At 66.8% G+C, this 20,530-nt stretch overlaps 1 protein-coding gene across 6 annotated transcripts in view; it reads right to left on the bottom strand.

Annotated features, from left to right (window-relative positions):
• PLXNB2 (plexin B2) overlaps window positions 1-20,530 on the bottom strand; it is a 30,705-nt gene that overhangs the window by 7,484 nt on the left and 2,691 nt on the right. For 4 of the 6 annotated variants that reach the window (XR_004968007.1, XM_036311292.1, XM_036311295.1 and 1 more), the window contains exons 2-17: window positions 11,502-11,554; window positions 6,317-7,403; window positions 5,769-5,951; window positions 5,545-5,673; window positions 4,345-4,445; window positions 4,114-4,240; window positions 3,590-3,740; window positions 2,661-2,775; window positions 2,451-2,559; window positions 2,273-2,374; window positions 1,716-1,808; window positions 1,410-1,491; window positions 1,027-1,187; window positions 780-928; window positions 491-599; window positions 187-323 (exon numbers count right to left, since the gene is read on the bottom strand). Coding sequence is in view for 5 of the 6 variants with exons in the window: in XM_036311292.1 (XP_036167185.1) it covers window positions 187-323; window positions 491-599; window positions 780-928; window positions 1,027-1,187; window positions 1,410-1,491; window positions 1,716-1,808; window positions 2,273-2,374; window positions 2,451-2,559; window positions 2,661-2,775; window positions 3,590-3,740; window positions 4,114-4,240; window positions 4,345-4,445; window positions 5,545-5,673; window positions 5,769-5,951; window positions 6,317-7,390 (2,822 nt within the window). In the remaining variant the exon portion in view is untranslated. Of the gene's footprint in view, window positions 1-186; window positions 324-490; window positions 600-779; window positions 929-1,026; window positions 1,188-1,409; window positions 1,492-1,715; window positions 1,809-2,272; window positions 2,375-2,450; window positions 2,560-2,660; window positions 2,776-3,589; window positions 3,741-4,113; window positions 4,241-4,344; window positions 4,446-5,544; window positions 5,674-5,768; window positions 5,952-6,316; window positions 7,404-11,501; window positions 11,555-15,832; window positions 15,917-20,530 lie in introns of those variants that run through there. The other 2 variants (XM_036311293.1, XM_036311294.1) reach the window with 2 other exon arrangements.

Raw genomic sequence — 20,530 nt, 5'->3', positions numbered from 1 at the left:
CTGGAGGTGAACGTTGTTAGTGTCAACCCCACCCCGAGACCAACTCCAGCCCTGGGCAAGGGGGCCAGGGGGCTAGGGGGCAAGGGCCCAGGGGTCAGGCCCACGGCACCGCTCCCTCCAGGACACATGCAGGGTCCCAAGGGCCAGGGCGGACCAGAGCTCGGGGGCCCCGAAGGCGACACCCACACATTGCAAGGGACGCCACCAATGGTCACGCGCACGTCTTCCTTAGAGCCCGTGTCCAGGTTGGTGCCGTTGATGGTCAGCGTGGTGCCGCCTGCCTGCGGCCCCTCCCTTGGCTCCACGCTGAGGGGTTGGGGCTCCTAGGAGAGAGGTGGGTGTGTTCAGGTCAGGGCTGAGCGGCAGTCCTCCCCACCCCTCCATCCTGACTGTCGTTGAAGGGGCGCAGCCCCCAACCATCCAGGAGTCAGCAGCAGTGGCCAGACCCGCCCGGTCCGTCCTGACCTGGGCAGGAGAGCCAGGCACTCACCTGGTAGGTGAACTGGACGTGGGGTGGAGAGCGGCCATGCTTCCCATTGATGTCCACCTCCACGCCCCCCGTGAAGGGCGCCTCCGTGGCCTCAATGGCACACACGATCCTGGGGGCCAACAGGCAGGGTGGGGTCACTCTCAAGGCTCACCCCAGACCCTTCCTGACTAGCACGTCAGGTGGGGAGTCCTGGGCACCCACAGCCCATGTCCCTCTTCCTCATCTGCCCCGGCCCCCCCGGTGGGGACTGACCTGGCCCATGGAGCCAGGCCACCGGCTGTCCACTCACCTGGTGGACACGGAATACCGTTCCGGCTCAAAGGCGCAGTTCTTGCCGGCCACGGTGACGCTCTTGACGTCGTCCGCCCTGACCCCCAAATTCGACCCGAGGATCGTGACTCGAATGCCGCCGCCCAGGGGGCCGGTCTCCGGCTGGATCTGAAATCAGCAGAGCCGGCGACTCAGCAGCTTGGGCAGGCTGGGCTCAGGTGGGGTCCCTCCCCTCCCGCCGGTAGCCCCGGCCCCGGGGGACCCACCTCGGTGATGACGGGCGGCGGGCACTCGGAGGTGGCGTTGCTGCAGAGCGCCTCGTACACGCACCTGCCCTGCCCGCCGCACCACACGCACTTGTAGGCGGGGTCGGCGGCCAGGCACAGGCTGCAGTCGCTGCGGCCGAAGGAGCAGTTATAGAGGGTCACTGCGGAGGGAGCAGCCAGCTATCAGCAGGGCCACCCGCCCCGTCCCTGCCCCGCCAGGCCCACCTCCCCACCCAGCCCACAGGCCTGCCCGGCCCCACCCCACCCCTTGTCCTCGGGCCCCAGCCCAGCCGCCCACCAGACCCCAGGCCCCGCCCACCAGACCCCAGGCCCCGCCCACCAGACCCCAGGCCCCGCCCACCAGACCTCAGGCCCCGCCAAACCTTGGAGCTTGCTGTCAATGTATTTGCCGTAGGACTTGACGTACAGGTGCAGGGGCAGCGTTTCGCTCTCGTCGTGGGACAGCTGGAGGAACACGCAGGGACACACTGCACTCTGACCCCCCCCAGCCCTAGACGGCGACCACTGTGCCCACCAAGGCCCATGGGGTCCCCTCAAGCAGAGGGGCAGCAGTGGAGGGGCTGGGGTCTGAGAGACACAGGTGAGCACGCCGCCTGGCCCACAACCCTGCCTCCTCCCCCCGGAGGCAGCGAGGCCCCCGCTGGCCTGGCCCGCCCTGGGGGCTGTACCTTCGGGGTCCGAAAGTGGAAGGTTCCTGGCTCCCGCGTGTTCACTGTCACCTCGAACTTGGGGAGGTCACTGCCCACGTGCAGGGAGGAGACCTGCAAGGCCCTCGGTCAGGACCCTGCACCCACCAGCCCTCCCCGCCTCCCCGCCCAACCCACGCTCCCGGGGACGGGGCTCTGTCCGAGTCCCACGCCTTCTGGCCAGCAGAGGTCCTCCCGTTCCAGCCGACCACTCGGCCACTCCTGGACCCCCGCCCCCCGCCCCGGCCCAAGCCTGAGCAAATCGCTCTGCTCCCTCACTAGGTGGCAGCCCCTGCCCAGCCCCTCGACAGACCCGCCTGCCTCCTTCTGTCCCCGCACTGTTCGCTGAGCAGCTACCCCCTGTGGGGGCCCTGAGCCAGAGGCCTGCAGGAGAGGAGGCAGGCGGGTGCCCGGTGCCCCTTCCCATCAGCAGGGCGGCTCTGAGCCGGCCCCACGGACACGCCAGCCACCAGGGCCGCTGGGCACAGGCCTCTCTGCCTGGTCAGCCCGCTCCCCAGGGCAGTGCCTCACAAGCCCACCTTCACTGTGTCCAGGTTCTCGCCCTGGAAGGTCACATCTGTCTCGTAGCTCATGGGGATGACCAGCGGGCTGGGGCTCAGGAACTGGGGGCAGCTGTCCTCCTGCAGAGTACGGCCAGTCAGGCCACGTGTGCGGCCTGGGACGAGCAGCCACCCCCCCAGGGCCCACGGCCCTCACCATGTGAGCGGGCACAACGCCGTCCCCAGGGTTGGGCGAGGCCTCCCGACACTCATGGTAGCGCATGTCCCACTGGCAGGTCCAGCGGTTGCTGGCACAGGAGATGCACCTGGGAGAGAGGTTGGCGAGGGTGTGGGCACCGCAGCAGGGGGAGGGGGTGGAGCCAGGGGCGGGGCTGGAGGAGCTGGGGGAGGGCGGGGTGACACTCACGGCAGATTCTTCTCCAGTTTCATGGCCTCGCTGCAGTCGTAGAAGGGGTACTGGTGGGAGGTGAGGAAGACATCGCTGTGCGTGAACCTGAGCTGGATCTCCACGGCCACATGGTCTGCAGATGGCAGACGGGGATGGCGTCAGGCGGGGCCGCAGAGCACGGGGCAGAGGTGGGGGACAGGATCGCCTGGACCGGGCCTTGCCGGCCGAGTTCTTGCGCCATCACAGCTCCCAACGGGCCACCGAGCACAGACAGCCCGTGTGGGAGCCCTGGCGTGGGGGGCCTGGCAGGGCGTCCCCTGGTGCACTCAGCCTCCGCGCGCCCGGCGCCGCCCTCAGATCTCGGCTCGAGTGTCGGCTCCCAGGGCTCCGTGCAGCCAGCCCCCGTCCCTGAGGGTTCCTGGGCGTCTGGGGCAGAGCGCCTGCCAGGCCCCGTCCCTGAGGGTTCCTGGGCGTCTGGGGCAGAGCGCCTGCCAGGCCCCTGCACGTCACCGTGTGGTCCCACCGAGCCAGGCAGCTGCCCTCCACTGGCCTGAATGCTCAGGGCACAAAGGCTTGGCTCCTGCCCTGGCCCACTTTCACAGCCCGGCCCCTGGGGACAGCCCCACCCGCGTCAAGCTGCACGGGGTGGGGGAGGGGTTCTGCACAGATGCCAGCGCCCAGGGCCTGGCACCAGGTGGCGCGGAGAAGGGACAGAAGTGCCTGGAAGGGCCCAGGAGCTCCCTCGCTCACGGCACGGAGCGCAGCCGGCAAGGCTCTGGCGCCCAGAACCCCAACCGCCCCAGCCTCTGCCCTGCCGCACCCTGGCAGGGGCCACCTGCCCCTCCTCCACCTCAGCCCACACCCCTGGGACCCGGTCACAGGAAGGACCCCACTGTGTAGAGGGAGGGAGGGAGGGAGAAGGCCCGGGCCTGGAGTTTGGGCCTCACCCTGGCCGGACGGCGTGCTGGGGATGTTGCTCGGGGAGTTGCACACCACGGCGTCCCCCTCCACGCGGGCAGGGTGTGCCGGAGAGTCCCCGAAGAGGCACAGCAGCTTGTCCTCGCCCAGGGCCGGGAGCGGGCTGACGGTCAGCTGCACCTGGGGGAGGCCACGCAGCTCACATGGACCCCTCTGCCCAGCCTTGGGGGCGGGGGGACCAGCCTTGGGAGTGGGGGACCAGCCTTGGGGTTGGGAGGACCAGCCTTGGGGGTGGGAGAACCAGCCTGGAGGGCGGGGGCCCAGGGCTGGACTCAGTGAGGAGACCCCCACCCCAAAGCACCTGCCCTGAGATTCACTCCCCTGCACGTGCACAGAAGACACAGGAACCTGACTCGCCAACCCCACCGCCTGGGACACAGGAGCCACCAGACCACAGGGGCCGGGGCTGCCCGCCTCAGACTCAGCCCCAAGGCCCAGGCGGGATGGAGGTGCTGTGAGATCTCCTGCCCTGGTGCCCCCGCCGGCCACGCACCTCCCCCTGGGCCCGCCGGCTCATGTTCTGGGGCTGGGCCCCCGTGATGGTCACACAGGACTCCCCGCGGCTCCACAGCCAGTGTCCGCTCTCCTCGGCCCGTGGGCACTCAGCCCTCCGGCTGCATCTGCAGGGACGGAGCAGCCTCAGCCCTGGCACTTGTCAGCCCCCGGGTGGGACTGCCGCCCCCGGGCTCCAGGGTGAGCCGAGATCCCGACCCCAGGGACTCACCGCCCCTTGACGATGCACCAGCCGCAGTAGGGGTCCCGGGAGCCGAGACACTGTATGCAGCTGAGGGAGCTCGAGCACTCCTGCACAGGAAGCCGGAACGCCTGGGGGCAGCGGGCGGTGAGCAGGGGGCGGCCACCAGGACCCCCTCGGGCCCGAGTTTCCTGGGGCTGCTAGCTGGATCCCACCTGTATCTCTGAGCCTTAAGACGACTCAGATGCCACCTGGCTGGCCTGTGAACCATTGACCTATGAACCAGGAGGTCACGGTTCGATTCCCAGTCAGGGCATATGCCCGGATTGCGAGCTCCACCCCCAGTAGGGGGTGTGCAGGAGGCAGCCGATCAGTGATTCTCATCTTTGATGTTTCTCTCTCTCTCTCTCCCTCTCCCTTCCTCTCTGAAATCAATAAAAATATTTAGCCCTGGACAGTTTGGCTCAGTGAATAGAGCATCGGCCTGCGGACTAAAGGGTCCCGGGTTCGGTTCCGGCCAAGGGCATGTACCTTGGTTGTGGGCACATCCCCAGTGGGGGGTGTGCAGGAGGCAGCTGATCGATGTTTCTCTCTCATCGATATTTCTAACTCTCTATCCCTCTCCCTTCCTCTCTGTAAAAAATCAACAAAATATATATTTAAGAAAAAAAAGTCTCAGATGCCAACTCAAGGCTGCCCAACATGGGCTCCAGGCAGCGGAGAGGTACACGGGCTCTGTGAGGCCCTGGCCCTGTGGCTGCACCCGCCCAGGACCCACGGTGCATGGTCCCAGGAAACCATGGGTCCAGGGTCCTGCCTCCCCGGTGCCGGCCCAGGCCCCTTGACCCCACCCCCTGGGAGAGGCCCTTGGATGCCCCAGGGCTCCAGAGGCCGGCTGGAGGGGCTCCTACCCCAGCCCCCTGATAAGGCAGGGCCTATGCTGTCCCCTCGCTGCCCAAGCTCACGGAGCTGCACAGGCCCCTTCATGCCCGTCCACCCCGGGGGAAGCCCCTCAGAGCAGTCCCATCCCTCCCTCCAGGAAGGGTCCGCGACAGGACCAGAGACAGGACATGTGGGAGCGGAGCGGCAGACAGGGAAGGCGCTGGAGACAGGGGCAGGACTCTGCCAGGAGCCCGAGGAGAGGGCGGCCCCTCCGGTCCTCGCCTGCACCCTCCAGGCCTGGGACAGCGCTCCGGCCACCAGGCCCTCCCGGGGCCTCCGCAGGCCTACCTTGTCCTGGGTCATGGCGTACAAACTGGCCTGGTCAGCGGACAGCACCAGGTCCTGCTTGACCCTCTTGTTGATCTCCACCAGGATGGAGCCGTACTCCACGGAGCTGCCGTCGGGGGCCAGGTACGCCTGCGGCAGCAGGCAGGTGCGTGAGGGTGCTGTTCCCTCGGAGACGGCCCTCCAGCCCCGCCTGCCCCTGCCCCTGCCCCTGCCCCAGGCTTCACCTTGAGGACCTGGCCGTCGGAGGTGCCCAGGAAGGCAATGGTGTGGCCGTTCTCGGTGGCCACGGTCACGGCCGTCAGGTTCAGGCCTCCGCGCTGCAGCACGGCCGTGGCGACGAGTCCCTTGCGGCTGCCCAGGGGGTAGGGCAGGTGCTCCGAGCCACACAGGAAGCTCTCGCCGGCACCCTGCGGACGACGGCGTCAATGGTGGGTCCAGACACACCCGACCTGAGGAGGCCTCTCCCCACAGGGGCCCCCAGCACTTGGTGGCCCCACACACGTCCCGAGAACAAGGACTGTGCAGGCAGGGACCCCAACTGCATGCTCACTGCTGGATGGTGCACGGGCCTGGCCCTGACGGTGCCACCACACCTGTGCGGGCACACCTGCCGCCGGCTGCAGAGACAGCACACGCGTGTGCACTCTCACGGCCCCCTCCCAAGCAGGGGAGGGCTTGGACACGCCAGCCAGCACATGGCAGCAGCGCACAGGCCCACGTGGACGCCTGGGGCTCGAGCCCGGGGGGCACCCTGCGGAGGCCACGTCCGTACCAGGCCCTGGCCGCCACACTGGATCTCGCCGTGGAAGGGCTTGTAGAAGTCGTCCGGGCTGCTCTGCGGGTCGCCCATGTAGCAGGCGTTGCGGATCTCCTTTATCTTCTCGTGGATCTCGTCCAGCGGGAACAGGCAGAGGCCGGCCCGGGGCCCCCCGCCTGCCCGGTCCTCTCTGGTGAAGACGGTGTAGAGCACCTTGCCGGCGCCCGAGGTGGCGGCGGAGGCGGCCAGGCAGGTGCTGAAGGGGGTGGGCGGGTCCCCGGGGTCCAGGCACTGCAGCTCCATCTCCAGGTAGGAGTAGTAGTAGGGGTCCTGCTTGCACATGCGGGCCAGCAGCGTGCGGCTGCGCAGCGGGTGCTTGTCCTGCTGGTTGAAGACGAAGAAGACGTAGAGGCTGTCCTCGAAGGCCGCCACGAACTCCTGCGTGTTGGTGGACAGGTAGCCGGCCTTGTAGGTGGCGTGGTCCGTGTAGGCCTCGAAGGCCTCCCTGCCCGCCACGCGGTCCAGCAGCCGGGTGCTCACGATGACGCCGTTGTCGTACGGGCCGTTGCCTTTGCCCACGAACAGCATGCGCTGCTCGCCGCCCGGGTCGGTGGCGCTCACCAGCCCCACGGTGGCCACGCTCTCGTCGTTGCTGGCCACGAAGGACCGCTCGCCGCTGCTGTCCTCGTAGAAGAGGCGCGTGGAGATGTTGCTGAGGGCGCGCAGGGCGCAGATGCCCTTGAAGAGGCTGCCGCACTCCACCAGGCGCCGGCCCGGCGGGTCCAGCAGCAGCAGCTGGTTGACGTTGTCGGTGGGCACGGCCTCGTGGCACTGGCTGATCTCGATGGGCGGCGTGCACTTCTTGTTGTCCAGGGCCGGGCCCGTGTCCACCTTCTGCTCCAGCTGCAGGTCGGCGCTCAGCTGGTAGAGCGCGTTCACCGCCCCGACGTACACCACGCCCGACGCCTCATCCACCACCAGGTGGTTCAGCTCCGTCTTGCTTTGGAAGGAGTCCAGCTTCCGGGGCCGCAGCCCCGAGCCCGTGCCCAGCAGGCCCAGGAGGGTCAGGGCCCAGAGCTGCAGAGCCATCGCCCCGGGGCCCCTGTGAGAAGAGAGGAGAGTCAGGGCGGCCCCCGAGGGTACCCGGGAGGTCATGGTTCGGTTCCCAGATGGGGCACATGCCCGGGTTATGGGCTTGAGCCCCAGTAGGGGGCGTGCAGGAGGGGGCCTCCCGGGAGGATCTGTCCACACGTAGGAAGTCCTCCTTCAAAGGTCAACCCAGCCCCCCTCCATGCTGGACCCTGACCGAATACCAGTACACAGCCGGGGTGGGTAGGGGGGGGCGGGCAGGAGGGGGCATGGCTGCCCATGTGTCCTGAGTGTCCAGCCCTTCCCCACCTTCCGGGTGGCAGACAGACACACCCACTCTCATCTCCAAGGAAATCTCCGCCCAGCCCTTCACGAGCTGTGCACCCGGCAGTCTAACCTATGACCAGGGCCTGGCCACCTCAGCTGCAGGGGGCAGGCCTGGGTGTGGCCGCCCCAGGACTGCACCCTGCCCTCCACCTCCTGGCCTCAAAGCACCTGCAGGCCCACCTCCGAGGCACAGAGCACCTCCTCCGAGCCTCCCAGAGCCCACGGGCAGGCCTATCCGAGGGCCAGGCTGACCAACAGCCCCCGACATGCGAACAGGTGGACCAGCCCGGCCAACGCTCAGTGGTTAAGCGTCGACCTATGAACCAGGAGGTCACAGTTCAATTTCTGGGTTACGATTTGGTCTCCAGTAGGATGCATGCAGGAGGCAGCCGATTGATAATGTTTCTCTCTCATAGATGTTTCTATCTCTCCCTTTCTCTCTCTCTCCAAAAAAAACCCCACCAAAACAATAACAACTTCTTTTTTTAAATCCTCACCCGAGGATATGTTTTGATTGATTGATTTTTCGAGAAAGAGGAAGGGGGGCAGGGGGAGAGAGAGAAACATCGTCTGGGGATGAAACCCACAACCCAGGTATGTGCTCTGACCAGGAATCGAACCCACAACCCTCTGGTCCATGGGAAAACGCTCCAGCCAGATAGCCACCTGGCCAGGGCTAAAACCATTAAAAACCTAAAAGAAAGAGCCACCAGGTGACCCACATACCTGCCTGGCACACGGTGCCACCTGACAGGAAGCACAGGAAGCCAAAGCTGCCCCTGCAGGGAGCTGGGCTCTCGCTGCTTCTGGGCCCCCAGAGCCGCCAGTGCAGCCTGGCCCTGCCTCCCTGCCCCCTCCAGCCCGCCCCCCTCCCTTGAACCAGCAGAGGGTCCACTGGGCGCTGCCCGAATCTGAGCTGGGAGACCCCGGAGTCCGAGGTGGGGGCACCTCTCCAGGGCCGGGGCGGGCCGTGTCTGCGTGCAGGTGTCCATCTGAGCGCACGGCCCTGCACGTATGCAGGTCCACACAGGCGTCCACGGGCGCGAGGCTGGGCTCAAGGTCCCCAATCAGAGGACGGGTCCAAGGCCCCACAGTGGTCCTTGAGGAAGAACACACACGGTTCTCTCCCAAGTCAGGCAGAGCCATCCGGCCTCAGGCCTTGGCCACCTGGAGGTAGCCCGTGCCCCCTCACCCTCGGACCACCCTCCATCCTGGTCAGAACCCCCACCAGCTCCCACTGCCACCCCACAGGCAACCCTTTCCTGGTGCGGGCATGAGCCCATCCCTGGACTGGCTACAACCTTCCCCGATGGCACCTGTACCGGACGTGACGCCTACGCAGCCCTGCCCATGCCAAGTGCCTGAGTGGGGCCCGGCCCCGGGGGACGGTCGAGGGACCCAGGCCCCGTCTCCCAGGCTCCCTCACCTCCAGAGTAGCTGGCACACCCTTTGCAGCCACCTCAGCCAACAATCGCCTCCCTAGATACTCTTATTCCTCAAGAAACACCTGCTTTTCTAGTCCCCTCAGTCGCCCCGTCCGCGGGCCTATGCCCACCGGGTCCGGAAAAGCAGTAGGGGAGAGGGCTCTCTGGGGCAGGGGCCCTGGGCAAAGCTGTGCTTACGGGGATGGGCTGGCTTTTCCCGTGGACCCTGTGGGGCTCACGTCCAGGCAGCGCCTTCGTTGCTTGGGCCGCTAGGAAGCCCCCTCCACCGGCAGCTCCTGCCTCTGCCCAGGATCCCCCCCGCACTGTGCCCTGGGGAGCCCAGTTCTTGCCCAGCCAGGGGAAGAGGAGAGGTACCCAGGCTAGGGTGTCCAGGAGGGAGGGGACCCAGCAGGGCCCTGGGAAGGAGCCCTTGGCTGCCTGGGGGCAGGAGGCTGGGCAGGAAGAGGTCACGGAGGCCGTGAGAGGAGGAGCCGGGGGAGGAGAGGGGGCTTGGTCAGAGTCAGGAAGATTCCACAAGCCCCTGCGGACTGTGTGGCAGGACCCCCCCACACAGACTGCTCTCTAGGCTCGGCTGCCTGTCCAGAGGGGCTGACGGCACAGTTGGGGAGACCCCCAGATGCGGGTGTCTGGGCGCCCCAGGAGAGGCCTTAAGTCCCGGGCACCAGCCAGCAGTCACTCCTGTGTGTCCTCCGGGTAAGGAAAGGGCCTGAATGGCAGCTCACCGCCCCCGGCCCCCTCCCTCGGGCCCCTCCCCCGGCCCCTTTCCCCCGGCCCCCTGCGTCCAAAGTCCACGCTGTGCACCGAGTGGCTGACCCGGCCCCTCAGCCTCAGGACTGGGCTGGCCCTCCCTGGCCGGCCTGACCCGGCCCCTCAGCCTCAGCACTGGGCTGGCCCTCCCTGGCCGGCCTGACCCGGCCCCTCAGCCTCAGCACTGGGCTGGCCCTCCCTGCCCGGCCTGACCCGGCCCCTCAGCCTCAGGACTGGGCTGGCCCTCCCTGCCCGGCCCCACTCACCCGAGAGAGCAGAGCCGAAAGAGCAGAGCCGAGAGCCAGCCAGAGCCCCAGAGGCTGCGGCTAAGCTGCCTGCTTGGCTGCTGGCTGAGCCGGGAATGAATGGAATGTTACCCGGCTGGGAGGGAACTCGGGCGGTGGGGCGGGGGCGGGGCGGGGGTGGGGCGGAGCCGGAGCTGCGGGAACCCAGGCACTCCAGCAGTCCAGTCCCATGGACCCGTGCCCAGGCCCCCTGCCCGTCTGAAGTGCCCGGCCGGGATTTGAACCCAGAGCCAACCGAGTGGGGAAATGCTGGGGGAACTCCCCCTTCTGAAACACCTCTCAGTTCTGACCCTGAACCCTCCCTCAACCCTGCCAGCTCCCACCTGTGGTCCCGGTGCAGGAAAAGAATGCTGTGGGCTTTCCGTGGTTAATGTCCACTTGACCGAGTCCCCTTGGGCCCCCAGGGGGAGAGCCCAGCCTGGTCCTCTAGCCCAGGCCCCAGGGCCGGCCAACCTAATGCTCAGTGAGTCCCTCCTGTGTGGTCCAGGACCTGGCGCAGACACCCAGCCACTGCCCCGCCGGCCCTGGGAGAGCCGGCCAGGGCCAAACCGGGCTCCCTGCCCCAGGACCCTTCTGGGTTTCAGGCAGGAGGGCAGAGTGAGGCTCGAACCCCCCCGTGCTGAGCCCAGGCTGAGCCCTGCCGGTCAGGCTGGCAGGAGGGACTGGGTCACCCTCCACAGGCAGCAGCTCCCCTGCACTTCCTGAGCAAACAAAGCCTCAGGTGACCGGCCTGGTCAGGCCCAGGAGCAAAGGGTGACCGACCCACCTGACCAGAGGCCGGCTGGGCTCAAGGCAGGCCAGTGCGGGAAGTGCCAGGCACGGCCAGCGGTCTTCCTGCCTCGGGAGTTCCTGGAACGGGCGCTTCCTGTTTTGAAGGTGGCCCAGACCCCCGCTGGCCCTGCCTACCGGGAAGCTGGCCGCGGGGATTTCCTCGGGGCACCAGGCGGCTTTCCTGGCCGGAGGCCGGAGGTGCACTTCCAAGAAGTCACACACACTCCAGCCTTTGCCATGGGCCCGGGAAGGGTCTGGACAGCGCCCCTTCCCACCAGCCCAAACACCGCCAGTCTCCCTGCCCGCCCCCCCGCCCCCCCGCCCCCCCCAACACACCAAGCAAAACCTGACTCAGGAGCCAGGACCTGGCAGTGGTCTCCAAGGGCAAGACACGTGAGCAGACATGTACACACAGGTCCCGGCAGGACCAGGCCTCACACAGCCTGGGAGGGACCCTCCGGCCCCGCTGCGAGGAGGTACCCCCATGCCTTCCCACGGGGGCCAGGCCCCACTCACCCAGGCTCCAGTGGTCCAGCTCAGTCACTGCTCCCGGCTGGCATCAAGATTCGCTAGGAAGCAAAGGAGAGAGAGAGACGGTGGTCTCACCACAGGCTGGCCTCCTCCACCTGTCTCCTCTGCTCCATGTCTGGGGGTGGGGAGCAGTCCAGGGGACCCCATTGGTGGCCTCTGCCATCCTGAGCAGGAGACCCCAGACCTCCTTCACCCCCTCCATGCCCCTAGCCCAGCACCCCATTGGGGGGCACACACTTGGTCCTTCCACAAGACCAGCCTGATACTCTCTCCTCTGCTCAAAAAAAGGAAAAAGACGAAAAGGGGAGGAACCACGTCTCATCCTTACGAGTCTCTGGGCGGCTCAGCCGGTTGGAGCATCGCCCCGTACACCGAAAGGCGGCAGGTTCGACTCCCCGTGGGGTGTGCCTGGGAGGCAACCAACGTTTCTCCCTCCCTTCCTCTCTCTGAAAAAAACACAAACAAGCAAACAAAAACCAACGGGCAATATCCTCGGGTGGGTAAAATAGGTTTAAAGGAACAGGTTTAAGTAATAAAATAAAAATTGCTTTGAAGAAATGTGCACACCCATGACCCTGCGATGCTACTCAGGAGCTGTGCGGCCTTGGGCAGATCACTTAGCTTCTCTGGGCCTCACTCCCCACCTGTGAAAGGGAGACGTCGCCCTGAGCTCCTCTCGGGGTTTGTAAGGACTGAGGTTCATTCAGAAAAAGCCCCAGGAGACTTGTTACACTGTAGCCCTCGGCGCGGCTGGCTACAGTATCCGCTGCTGGGGAGGTGCCCACGTGCGCCCGCGGGCGGGCCCGGCCAGGGCGACTTCTCAGATGGTTCATTAGAGCGAGAATCTGGCCACCGCCCAGCCTCCCACCAGAGCCCTGAGCAGCCACAGGACCCACGCAGGCGGGCGGTCCGTGCGACCCCGTGGAGCCCCGGTGGCTGTGGCTGGGACTCTGGGTGTCTCCAGGGTGTGTGTGGGCACACAAGGGTCTCCTCGCTGAGCTGGTCTAGAAGCTTCCTCCAAACTGAAAACAGTGAGGCCTGGGGGCAGGCAGGCGGGGCTGGACAGCAAAGCAACTGCATTTGTGAAAAACTTATACTGGATTCATTCCGCCCTGGCCGGGTGTCTCGGTTTGTTGCAGCGCTGTCCCTTGCACCAAAAGGTTGCGGGTTCGATTCCCAGTTGGGGCCCATACAGGAGGCAACCAATCGATGTTCCTCTCACATCAATGTTTCTCTCTCCCTCTTTCTCTCCCTTCCTCTCTCTGACAATCAATAACAACATTTCCTTGGGTGAGAAGTTAAAAAAAAGAAAGAATATATTCATGCATTACTTGACTAAAGAGAGTGCATAATAATGATCACCCCCCCATTCCCTTCAGCTCCCCTCAGCCTCAAGGACTCCCCCTCCTCAATCCCTCCCGGCCTACCCCAACCCCCCACATCCAGGCTCAGCCACTGAGCCCTGTATGGTGCCCCCACAACTCCTCCACCGGCGTCAGCCCCCCACTTCCCCACTCCCCTTACCCCCGGCCCCCACCCCTGCTCCACCAGCCTGTGCAGCACACTCCCCAAAATGGTCACCCTCCACCCACACTCTGGGCAGGACCCAGGCCTGGACCTGTGTGGCCCAAGGGGAACCAGGAGGGCAGGAGGCGGGCACAGGGGCAGCAGCACTTCCCTTCGGTGTCCTCAGCCCTTGGCCGAGCGGGAAAAGCTTAACCTGGACGGAGGGACCCAGGAGGGACCCCAGGAGAGGGGCTGAGAGGTGCCCCACTCAAGGCAGCCTTTGTGAAGGGAGCGAAGGTCACGCCACTGGCTCAGGGGTCAAACCGCCTCATGAGAAAGCGAGACCCAGCCCGGGGCACAGCACACACCTGCGCCTCCGCCTGCTCTCCGCCTCCTCCAGCCCCCGCACCGGACCATGGCGGGCTCCCAAGTCTCCGGCCCTCCACTGGCCCATGCCCCCACCCCCACCCCCACAGCCACCCCGACGGGGACCTGACCAGGCTGGGCCTCCGTCTCAGATGCTCCCAGAGGCAGCCCCTGGCCTGGATGTCTCCTCCCGACAGACTGGAACCCTCTCCTTCCTCCGCCACCAAGTCCCAGGGCCTCTCTGAACTCGAGGAGCCTCTGCTCCAATCACCCCTGCCGGCCCCGCGTCTCCCCCTCCCCCCACCCTCACAAGCCAGCCTGCGAACCCAGCTCTCAAAGGGCCACTCATCATCCTCAGGAGAAGGCGGCTCCCTGAGTGCCCAGAGCCTGAGGCCACAGCCGGCCGCTCACCGCCCAGCGCACACCGACCGGCGCAGAGGGGCCTCGAAGAGCCCGACAAACCCCGGCTGTCATTGTCTTTCTTTTTAAAAAATATATTTTCATTGATTTCAGAGAAGAAGGGAGAGGGAGAGATAGAAACATCAGTGATGAGAGAGAACCACTGACCAGCTGCCTCCTGCACGCCCCCTACTGGGGATCCGCCCCCAACCCAGGCCTGTGCCCGGACTGGGAATCAACCTTCAGAAGTCCGGTGCTTAACCCTGAGCTCTGACTGGGCTCTGTCATTTCCTCCCTGGTTCCCGGGCTATTCACAAAGCGACACCCTGCCTCCGCTTCCCACGTGTAACACGGGGAGTAAGGGCATGGACCTCGGTGAGCTGCCCTGCGGGGTGAGTGAACCCCCGGGTGGGAATCCTCATGGCTGGCCTGCAGTGGGGGCCGTACTCATGATGTCACCATGTCTCTGCTTTTGCTGGACCCCCCCCCCCCCCCCGGAAAACTCCTACTCATCCCCCAGAGCCCCGGGACACTCATCCTCTACGGTGGACGGTCTTCGCCGACAGGCCCTCTGAGAGCAAGGTGAACACAGGAGAGGGCCAGGGGGACACTGGTGGGTCTGAGCCCAACAAACCCAGGAGGGGGTGACAGAGGAGGGGCCAAAAGCACCTGTGCCCCTGCAGCTGGTCCCCAAGCCTCACACACAGTCGTGTCTCCTCCTCCAGCCAGAGCACCAGAGGGACAGCGATGCCCAGGGAGTCGCGGCCCCTCCTCCGCACGGCGGACCCTGTGGGAGCAGCTCGAGCCCCTTGCCATCGGCCCCTGGGCTCCCTCCCGGTTCCATCGCCTCTAACCCTAACCCGCAGCTGCCAGGCCCTGGGATAGGTGGTGCTGCCCCCATCCAACCGGCAGAGGGAAACAGGAGGGGCCCAGGACCGCCGAGGGCTGTCCGGCCCCAGGTCTCCGCACACCCCACCTGGAGTCGGACACTGAGGTGTGGGGACAGTCAGGGGTTCTTTCCACTATTTTCGCGCAAACACAGTCGGAGCAATTTCTTAAAATCGAAACAGCAGAGCCCTCACCGGTGTGGCTCAGTGGGTAGAGCACCAGCCTGTGGACCGAAGGGCCCCGGGTTCGATTCCGGTCAAGGGCAGGTACCTCGGTTGCAGGTTTCCCCCTGGCCCTGGTCAGGGCGTGTGCACAAGACAACCAATCAATGCGTCTCTCTCACATCCTGTTTCTGTCTTTCCCTCTCAACCACTCTCTCTGAAATCAATGGGAACATTACCTCGGGTGAAGAGTAACAACAACAACAAAAATCAAAACAATGGAAAGTAGCCACGAAGGAGGGTCCGGCAGACACACCCAGAGACCAAGATGGGGATGGACGTGGGCAGGGCCTGGGCAGACAGGTGAAGGCTCACCAGGTAGGGCAGCCCAGCCTGTGTGTGTGTGTGTGGGGGGGGGGGGGGGGGTCCCAGCCCTGCGGAGGGCACCCGGGACCTGCAGGGGGGGTGACAGAGAGGGCACCCAAGGCGAGTGGCCGCAGGCACCTCCCCTCCCCCCACCGGGCCCAGAGCAGGCGGGGCCGCCCCTCCCCGCCCCCGCCTCACCGGCAGCTGGCGGCCTGGGGACCGGGTCGCGAATGCAAATCTGCGATTAGCGGCCGCGCGCAGCAAATCGGCGGACACAACCCGGCCCCGCACCTCGGCCGGGCTGTTCCCCAAACCCGCGCCAGGGAGGGGCGCGAGCGGGGCGGGTCAAGGCTCAGCGCCCGGCGCCCGCCCCCCGCGTCCCGGAGGCCCGGCCGGCGCCCCTCCCAGCGGCCCGGGCAGAGCGCGCCCGGCTCCCGGCGCCACCGGACTCCCCCGGGAGCCACCCAGGGCCGCCGCGCCCGCGCCCGCGCCCCCCCCCCCGGCCGCGCACTCGGGCACCGCGCGATCCCCCCACCGCGACCCGACGCGCCAGCCTCCAGGCCACGTGCGCGCAGGGCCCGACCCCGCAGCGCCCACCCGGGTCGCACCGACCAGCCGCCCCGCCCTCACCGGCCGCGGCCTCCGGTCCCGGTCAGACCAGGCTCGGGCCTCCGCGCCCGGCCCACCCGCCCTTTGGCCCGGCAGCCGCCGCCAGGCCCAGACCCGAGGCCGGGCCGCGCGCCCTGACTCACCGGAGGCCAAGGTCTCCCGGCACCTGGAGCGGCGGGCGGGGCCCTGGCGACGGGCTGGGCCTTGCGTCAGCGCCACCGGAGCCTCCCCCGGGACCCTCCCAGGTGTAGGGTGTCACCCCCTCCCTCCCTCCCTCCGCAGGGCTCGGGCGGCCTCCCTCCGCCAGCCGGGACCCTGGGCCGCCAGCCTGCACCCTGGGCCCCGGGGTCCCACCCTGGCGGGATGGGTGGGGGGGGGGGGGGCTGGTCCGTCCTCTCCCGCGGTCTGGGCTCGGGATCCGGCACGAAACGTCACCGCAGGTGGTGGCGGTGGGGAAGGTCCAGCCTGAGACCCACAGCCAAGGGGAGCGAGGCCGGGGAAGCGCCGGCTCCCCCCCATCACGCACCGCCCGCCCAAGCCTCGCTGATGTACCTTCCCGGAGGGTCTCCAGGCCCTCTGGCCCCTCCGAGGCCTGCGGTCAGGGCACCAGGATGTCTGGTCACCAGGATTACTGCATGGAGCTCCTGTCCTCAGGCAGAGCCAGGGGGCTCACGCCCCCCCCAACACACACACACACACACCTGCAGCCTCTGTAGCTGTCCGTGGCCACCCAGACTGGGACCCCAAGCTGCAGGCAATGGGCCACCTCCCGCCTCCACCACTGCCTACCTGTGTGGCAAGGTGGCTCAGAAAAACCACCCAGCCGCCAGCAGGGCTCCCTGGTGGAGTGTCCATCTACGAACCAGGAGGTCACCGCTGGATTCCCCGGCAGGGCACAGGCCTGGGTTGTGGGCTCCATCCCCAGTAGGGGGCGTGCAGGAGGCAGCCGGTCCATGATTCTCTCTCATCATTGATGTTTCTCTCTCTCCCTTCCCTTCCTCCGACATCAATAAAAATATACATTAAAAAAAAAAAGAATATGCGGAAAGGAAGGGGTGCACTTGGGCAGGTTTGGACATTCTCCTGAGATAACTCACCAGGGGTTGGCCGTTGTCAGATGGCGAGGGACAGGAAGAGGGGTGAGAGGTTAGAAGGGGCCAGACTTGGGCCGGGGCCAGCTGGGGCAGGGGCGGACACTGCAGGGTGTCCGTCCACAGCACAGAAGAGGCCTCCAGCCACGGATGGGGAAGAAGCCGTCCAGACAGCTGGCCAACCACAGAAGGGCTCCTGCGTGCCTAGCTGAGAGCTAATCCCGCATCCCAGCTGGGAGAGGCGGGGCCATCCTTGGATATTCCGGCTCAGTGACAAGCACAGACCACCGGTGTCTGCCTCCCTGCCCACCAACCCCCCCCCCCACCTCTAAGTGTTCACCTTTATCTTCCTGCAGGCTCACCCCCCACAGCTGGCTGGACCTCCTCTGCCAGGGCCGCCTGGGACTCTGGGTGGCTGCAGCAGGCCCAGGACCAGCCCCCCAGAGCCCCCTTTCTGGGCCATGTGCAGGAGGTGGGGTGGGCGTGAGGGGCTGACGGGGGAGGGTGAAAGCAAGTGAGGAGCCATCAAGGCCTATAATCTCCCCGTCAGCCTGTCAGCGCCTCGGCGGTCACCCCAGCCCCGCCTCCTCCGTCAAAGCCGAACCCCACAATTAGCCTGGGGCACCGTGCCAAACGGCCGTGCCAGCCCCCACGCACGCCCACGTGACCACATGTGTGCAGGTACACACGTCTGTGACGGCAATGGGGGCCCTGTCCCCCCAGAGTGTCCCCGGGACAGAGAGCCCAAGGAGGCACCCCAGACCCAGGCACTCGGCATTCAGAGGCTGTGGGTGGGAGGGGTCTGTCCAGTCCCAGCACTGGGTCAGCCCAGAAGGCCCGGAGGGGCCGAGAGGCCTGGCAGAGCTGGGAGGCCTGGAGCTGCCTGGAGGGAAGGTGCCTGGGGGGAGGGCCCGTGTTCTGGAGCGGCAGGGGCGTTGGGAAACCCCAGGGAACAGTGCAAGTCTCCGGTCCAGTGAGGCCGGGAACCTGGTGAGGTGCACAGTGCTGTGGGCGCTGGACAGGTCTGGAGGCCGGGCTGGTAGGACAGTGGGCAGCGACCACAGGACAAACACTCGGCTTTGGGCAGGCAGAGCCCAGGATCCCAGTGAGCAAACGCCCAGCTCAGGGTGGGACAGCCCCCCCCCCCCCCCGCCCGTGGGTCACTGGGGAGGGGGTCAGGTTGCATGGGAGGAGGTCGGCTCCTGGCCTGCCTGCCCAGCTCCCCGGGGTCAGGCCCACCCCCTTCCCCAGTAGGGGGTCACTCGGTTGAGCAAGAGGCTGCCACACACAGGATGAACCAGAGGCCGCCTCCAGGAAGCAGGACCGGGCCTGGGGACAGCAGACCTCCCTGGCCTTCCCCTCCTCCTTCTCCTCCGGCCCTTCTGTCCCCGATCCTGACTCCTTTCCTGGGGCCTGAGGTACCGGAGGGTAACCCCCCAAATCAGGCCACGTGCCAAGACCAGGCTGGGAGGCCAAGCCCCTCAGGTCCCCTGGCCAGTCTGGGGAGCCTCTGCCAGGCAGAGAGGGAGCAGGGGGCCGAGCTGGAGCCCCCTGCACAGCCCCCCCACACACACACCCCTGCCCACACTCCCGCCGACTCGGTGGCTGGACTGAAAATGGCTTCTCCCGCTCGCTGGGCAGAGGGGGGGCCCCCAGCTGAACCCCTTCCCCTTCCCTGCAAAGGGCACCTCGCCAGTGACCTGGGCCCTGGCGCTCCTGCAGAGCAGGCCCCCAATTCTGAAAACACCCCGGGGTGGGGGTTGGGGGCTGGAATCCACAAAGGCCCAGCACCCCACCTCTAATTGGACCTCAAACCCATCTCTCCATTGCCCAGGTCACCCCATGCTGCCAAGATGCCGTTCCCACACCCTCTGCACCACGTGTGCCACAGGCCCCCTTGTACCCCAAGACAGAGCCACCCTCCCTGGCCTCTGTCCAGCACCCCAAGACCCAGGTGAGGACAGCACCAGCCCCGGTGGGCACCAAGCCAACTCTCTCCCCCCACGGCCACCCGTGCCCGGAGCACTCCCGCTGGGGCCTCTAGAACAGCCCCAGCCTTAATAGCCAAGCGGGGCGCCTGGAGAGAAGCCAACGGCACCCCCCGCACGACCCCCTGTCCCACCCACGGCCAGGCCCTGCACAGGTGGCGAGCGGGCTCAGTGGCCCCAGACCAGACAGAGCCCAAGGCCAGCTGGGGAGAGCTCTGCCTGGGTCTCCCCTGGGCCCGGGGCCGGAACCGCTTCCGACTGGGGAGCAGACGCCCTGCCCGGCCCTGTGTTGACTCAGGTGTCTCCTGCAAGGCAGACATCAAACCCCTTCCTCCTCCTCGCTCTTCCTGAGGAGGGGGCCCGGCTGGGGCCCAGAGACCCGGGCTCGCCAGCCTGCCTCTCAGCCCGGCGCCCACACGGGAACTGGGTGGGGGGAGGGCACCCCAGGAATCTGATCTCCACACCCAGAAGTGCAATGCCCAGGGCAGGGCTGGTGGCAGAGCTGAGGTCAGAGCCCAGGCTGCACCCAAAAGGCCCCCTTCCCCTTCCTCTTCCCCTTCCCCCCTCCCAGGCCCTTGCCCCGGCCGGACCAGGACCCATGTGGCACCCAGATGGGGAACTGCCAGAGTTCAGAAGTCACACAATCTCGGACGACCAGGAGAGGCTGTGGGCACTGAATTGGGCCTCCACCAGATCCCAGCCCCGCCCCCTGATCCCAGCCCTGCCAACGGGATGACGGGCACTGAGGTGGGCCGAGGCCACAAGTGGGGCAGGTGGGGGCGCACCTCGGTGTGGGAAGGGTGGCTGAGAAGGCAACACGGGGCGGGGAACAGAAACCCCAGCTCCAGGTTCAGCCCAGCCTGGGTTCCTCCCATGAAGGTGGGGTTGCACCTGGGGCAGGGCCGCCTGGCAGGTGAAGAGCAGAGGGAGTGACTGCATAGTTCAGAGGGAGTTCCGTAGCCCTGGGGGGCCCTGGGGGCAGAACCACAGAGCCGTCAGAGGCGGCTGAGGTGTGGGTGTGGGGGGCCCCCCCGAGGGCAGCTGCACCTGTAGGGGGAGCCTAGGACCAGGCTGGACTCCTGCCTCATCCCCCCCAGGGCAGACAGAACCCCCAGGGCAGACAGAAGCAGAGCCGGCAGGGGAGGTGGTGCAGGGGATGTGAAACCAGGGAAGGGAAGAACGGGAGAGAAAAGGGAAGCAGGGGTGCCACGCCCCCTGAATCACCCACAGGTCCCACCTCCCCCGCCTGGGATTAGAGACCAAAGACAATTAGCTGGAGGCCCCACCCCAAACACAAACGGGAGAGGGACTCTGCCCAGCCCCTACCTGCCACAGTGACTCAACCGGCCTGGCCAGAACCTGCCTCGGCCTCACGGAGGGAGTCCAGGCTGAGGCTGGGGGACCGCTTTCCGTGGGCCAGGCCTGGGGCGGCCCCCTCCCCTCACCGCCCCCAGCTTTCCTGGCACGAGTCCAAGGCAGCTCCTCCACACGAAGACAAGCTCGTTCCCCACCCAGGAGACCAGGGGCTGTTGCTGCAGCAAGGACGGAGGCAGGCCCTGGCCGGGTGCTCAGTGGTTAGAGCCTCAGCCTGTGGACAGAGGGGTCGCGGGTCTGATTCGGTCAAGGGCACACGCGTACCT

This window comes from Myotis myotis, unplaced genomic scaffold (assembly GCF_014108235.1).
Source record: "Myotis myotis isolate mMyoMyo1 unplaced genomic scaffold, mMyoMyo1.p scaffold_m19_p_54, whole genome shotgun sequence".
Taxonomy (NCBI): domain Eukaryota; kingdom Metazoa; phylum Chordata; class Mammalia; order Chiroptera; family Vespertilionidae; genus Myotis; species Myotis myotis.
Note: the sequence above shows the minus strand (reverse complement) of the source record. Positions and strands in the feature narration are given on the sequence as shown.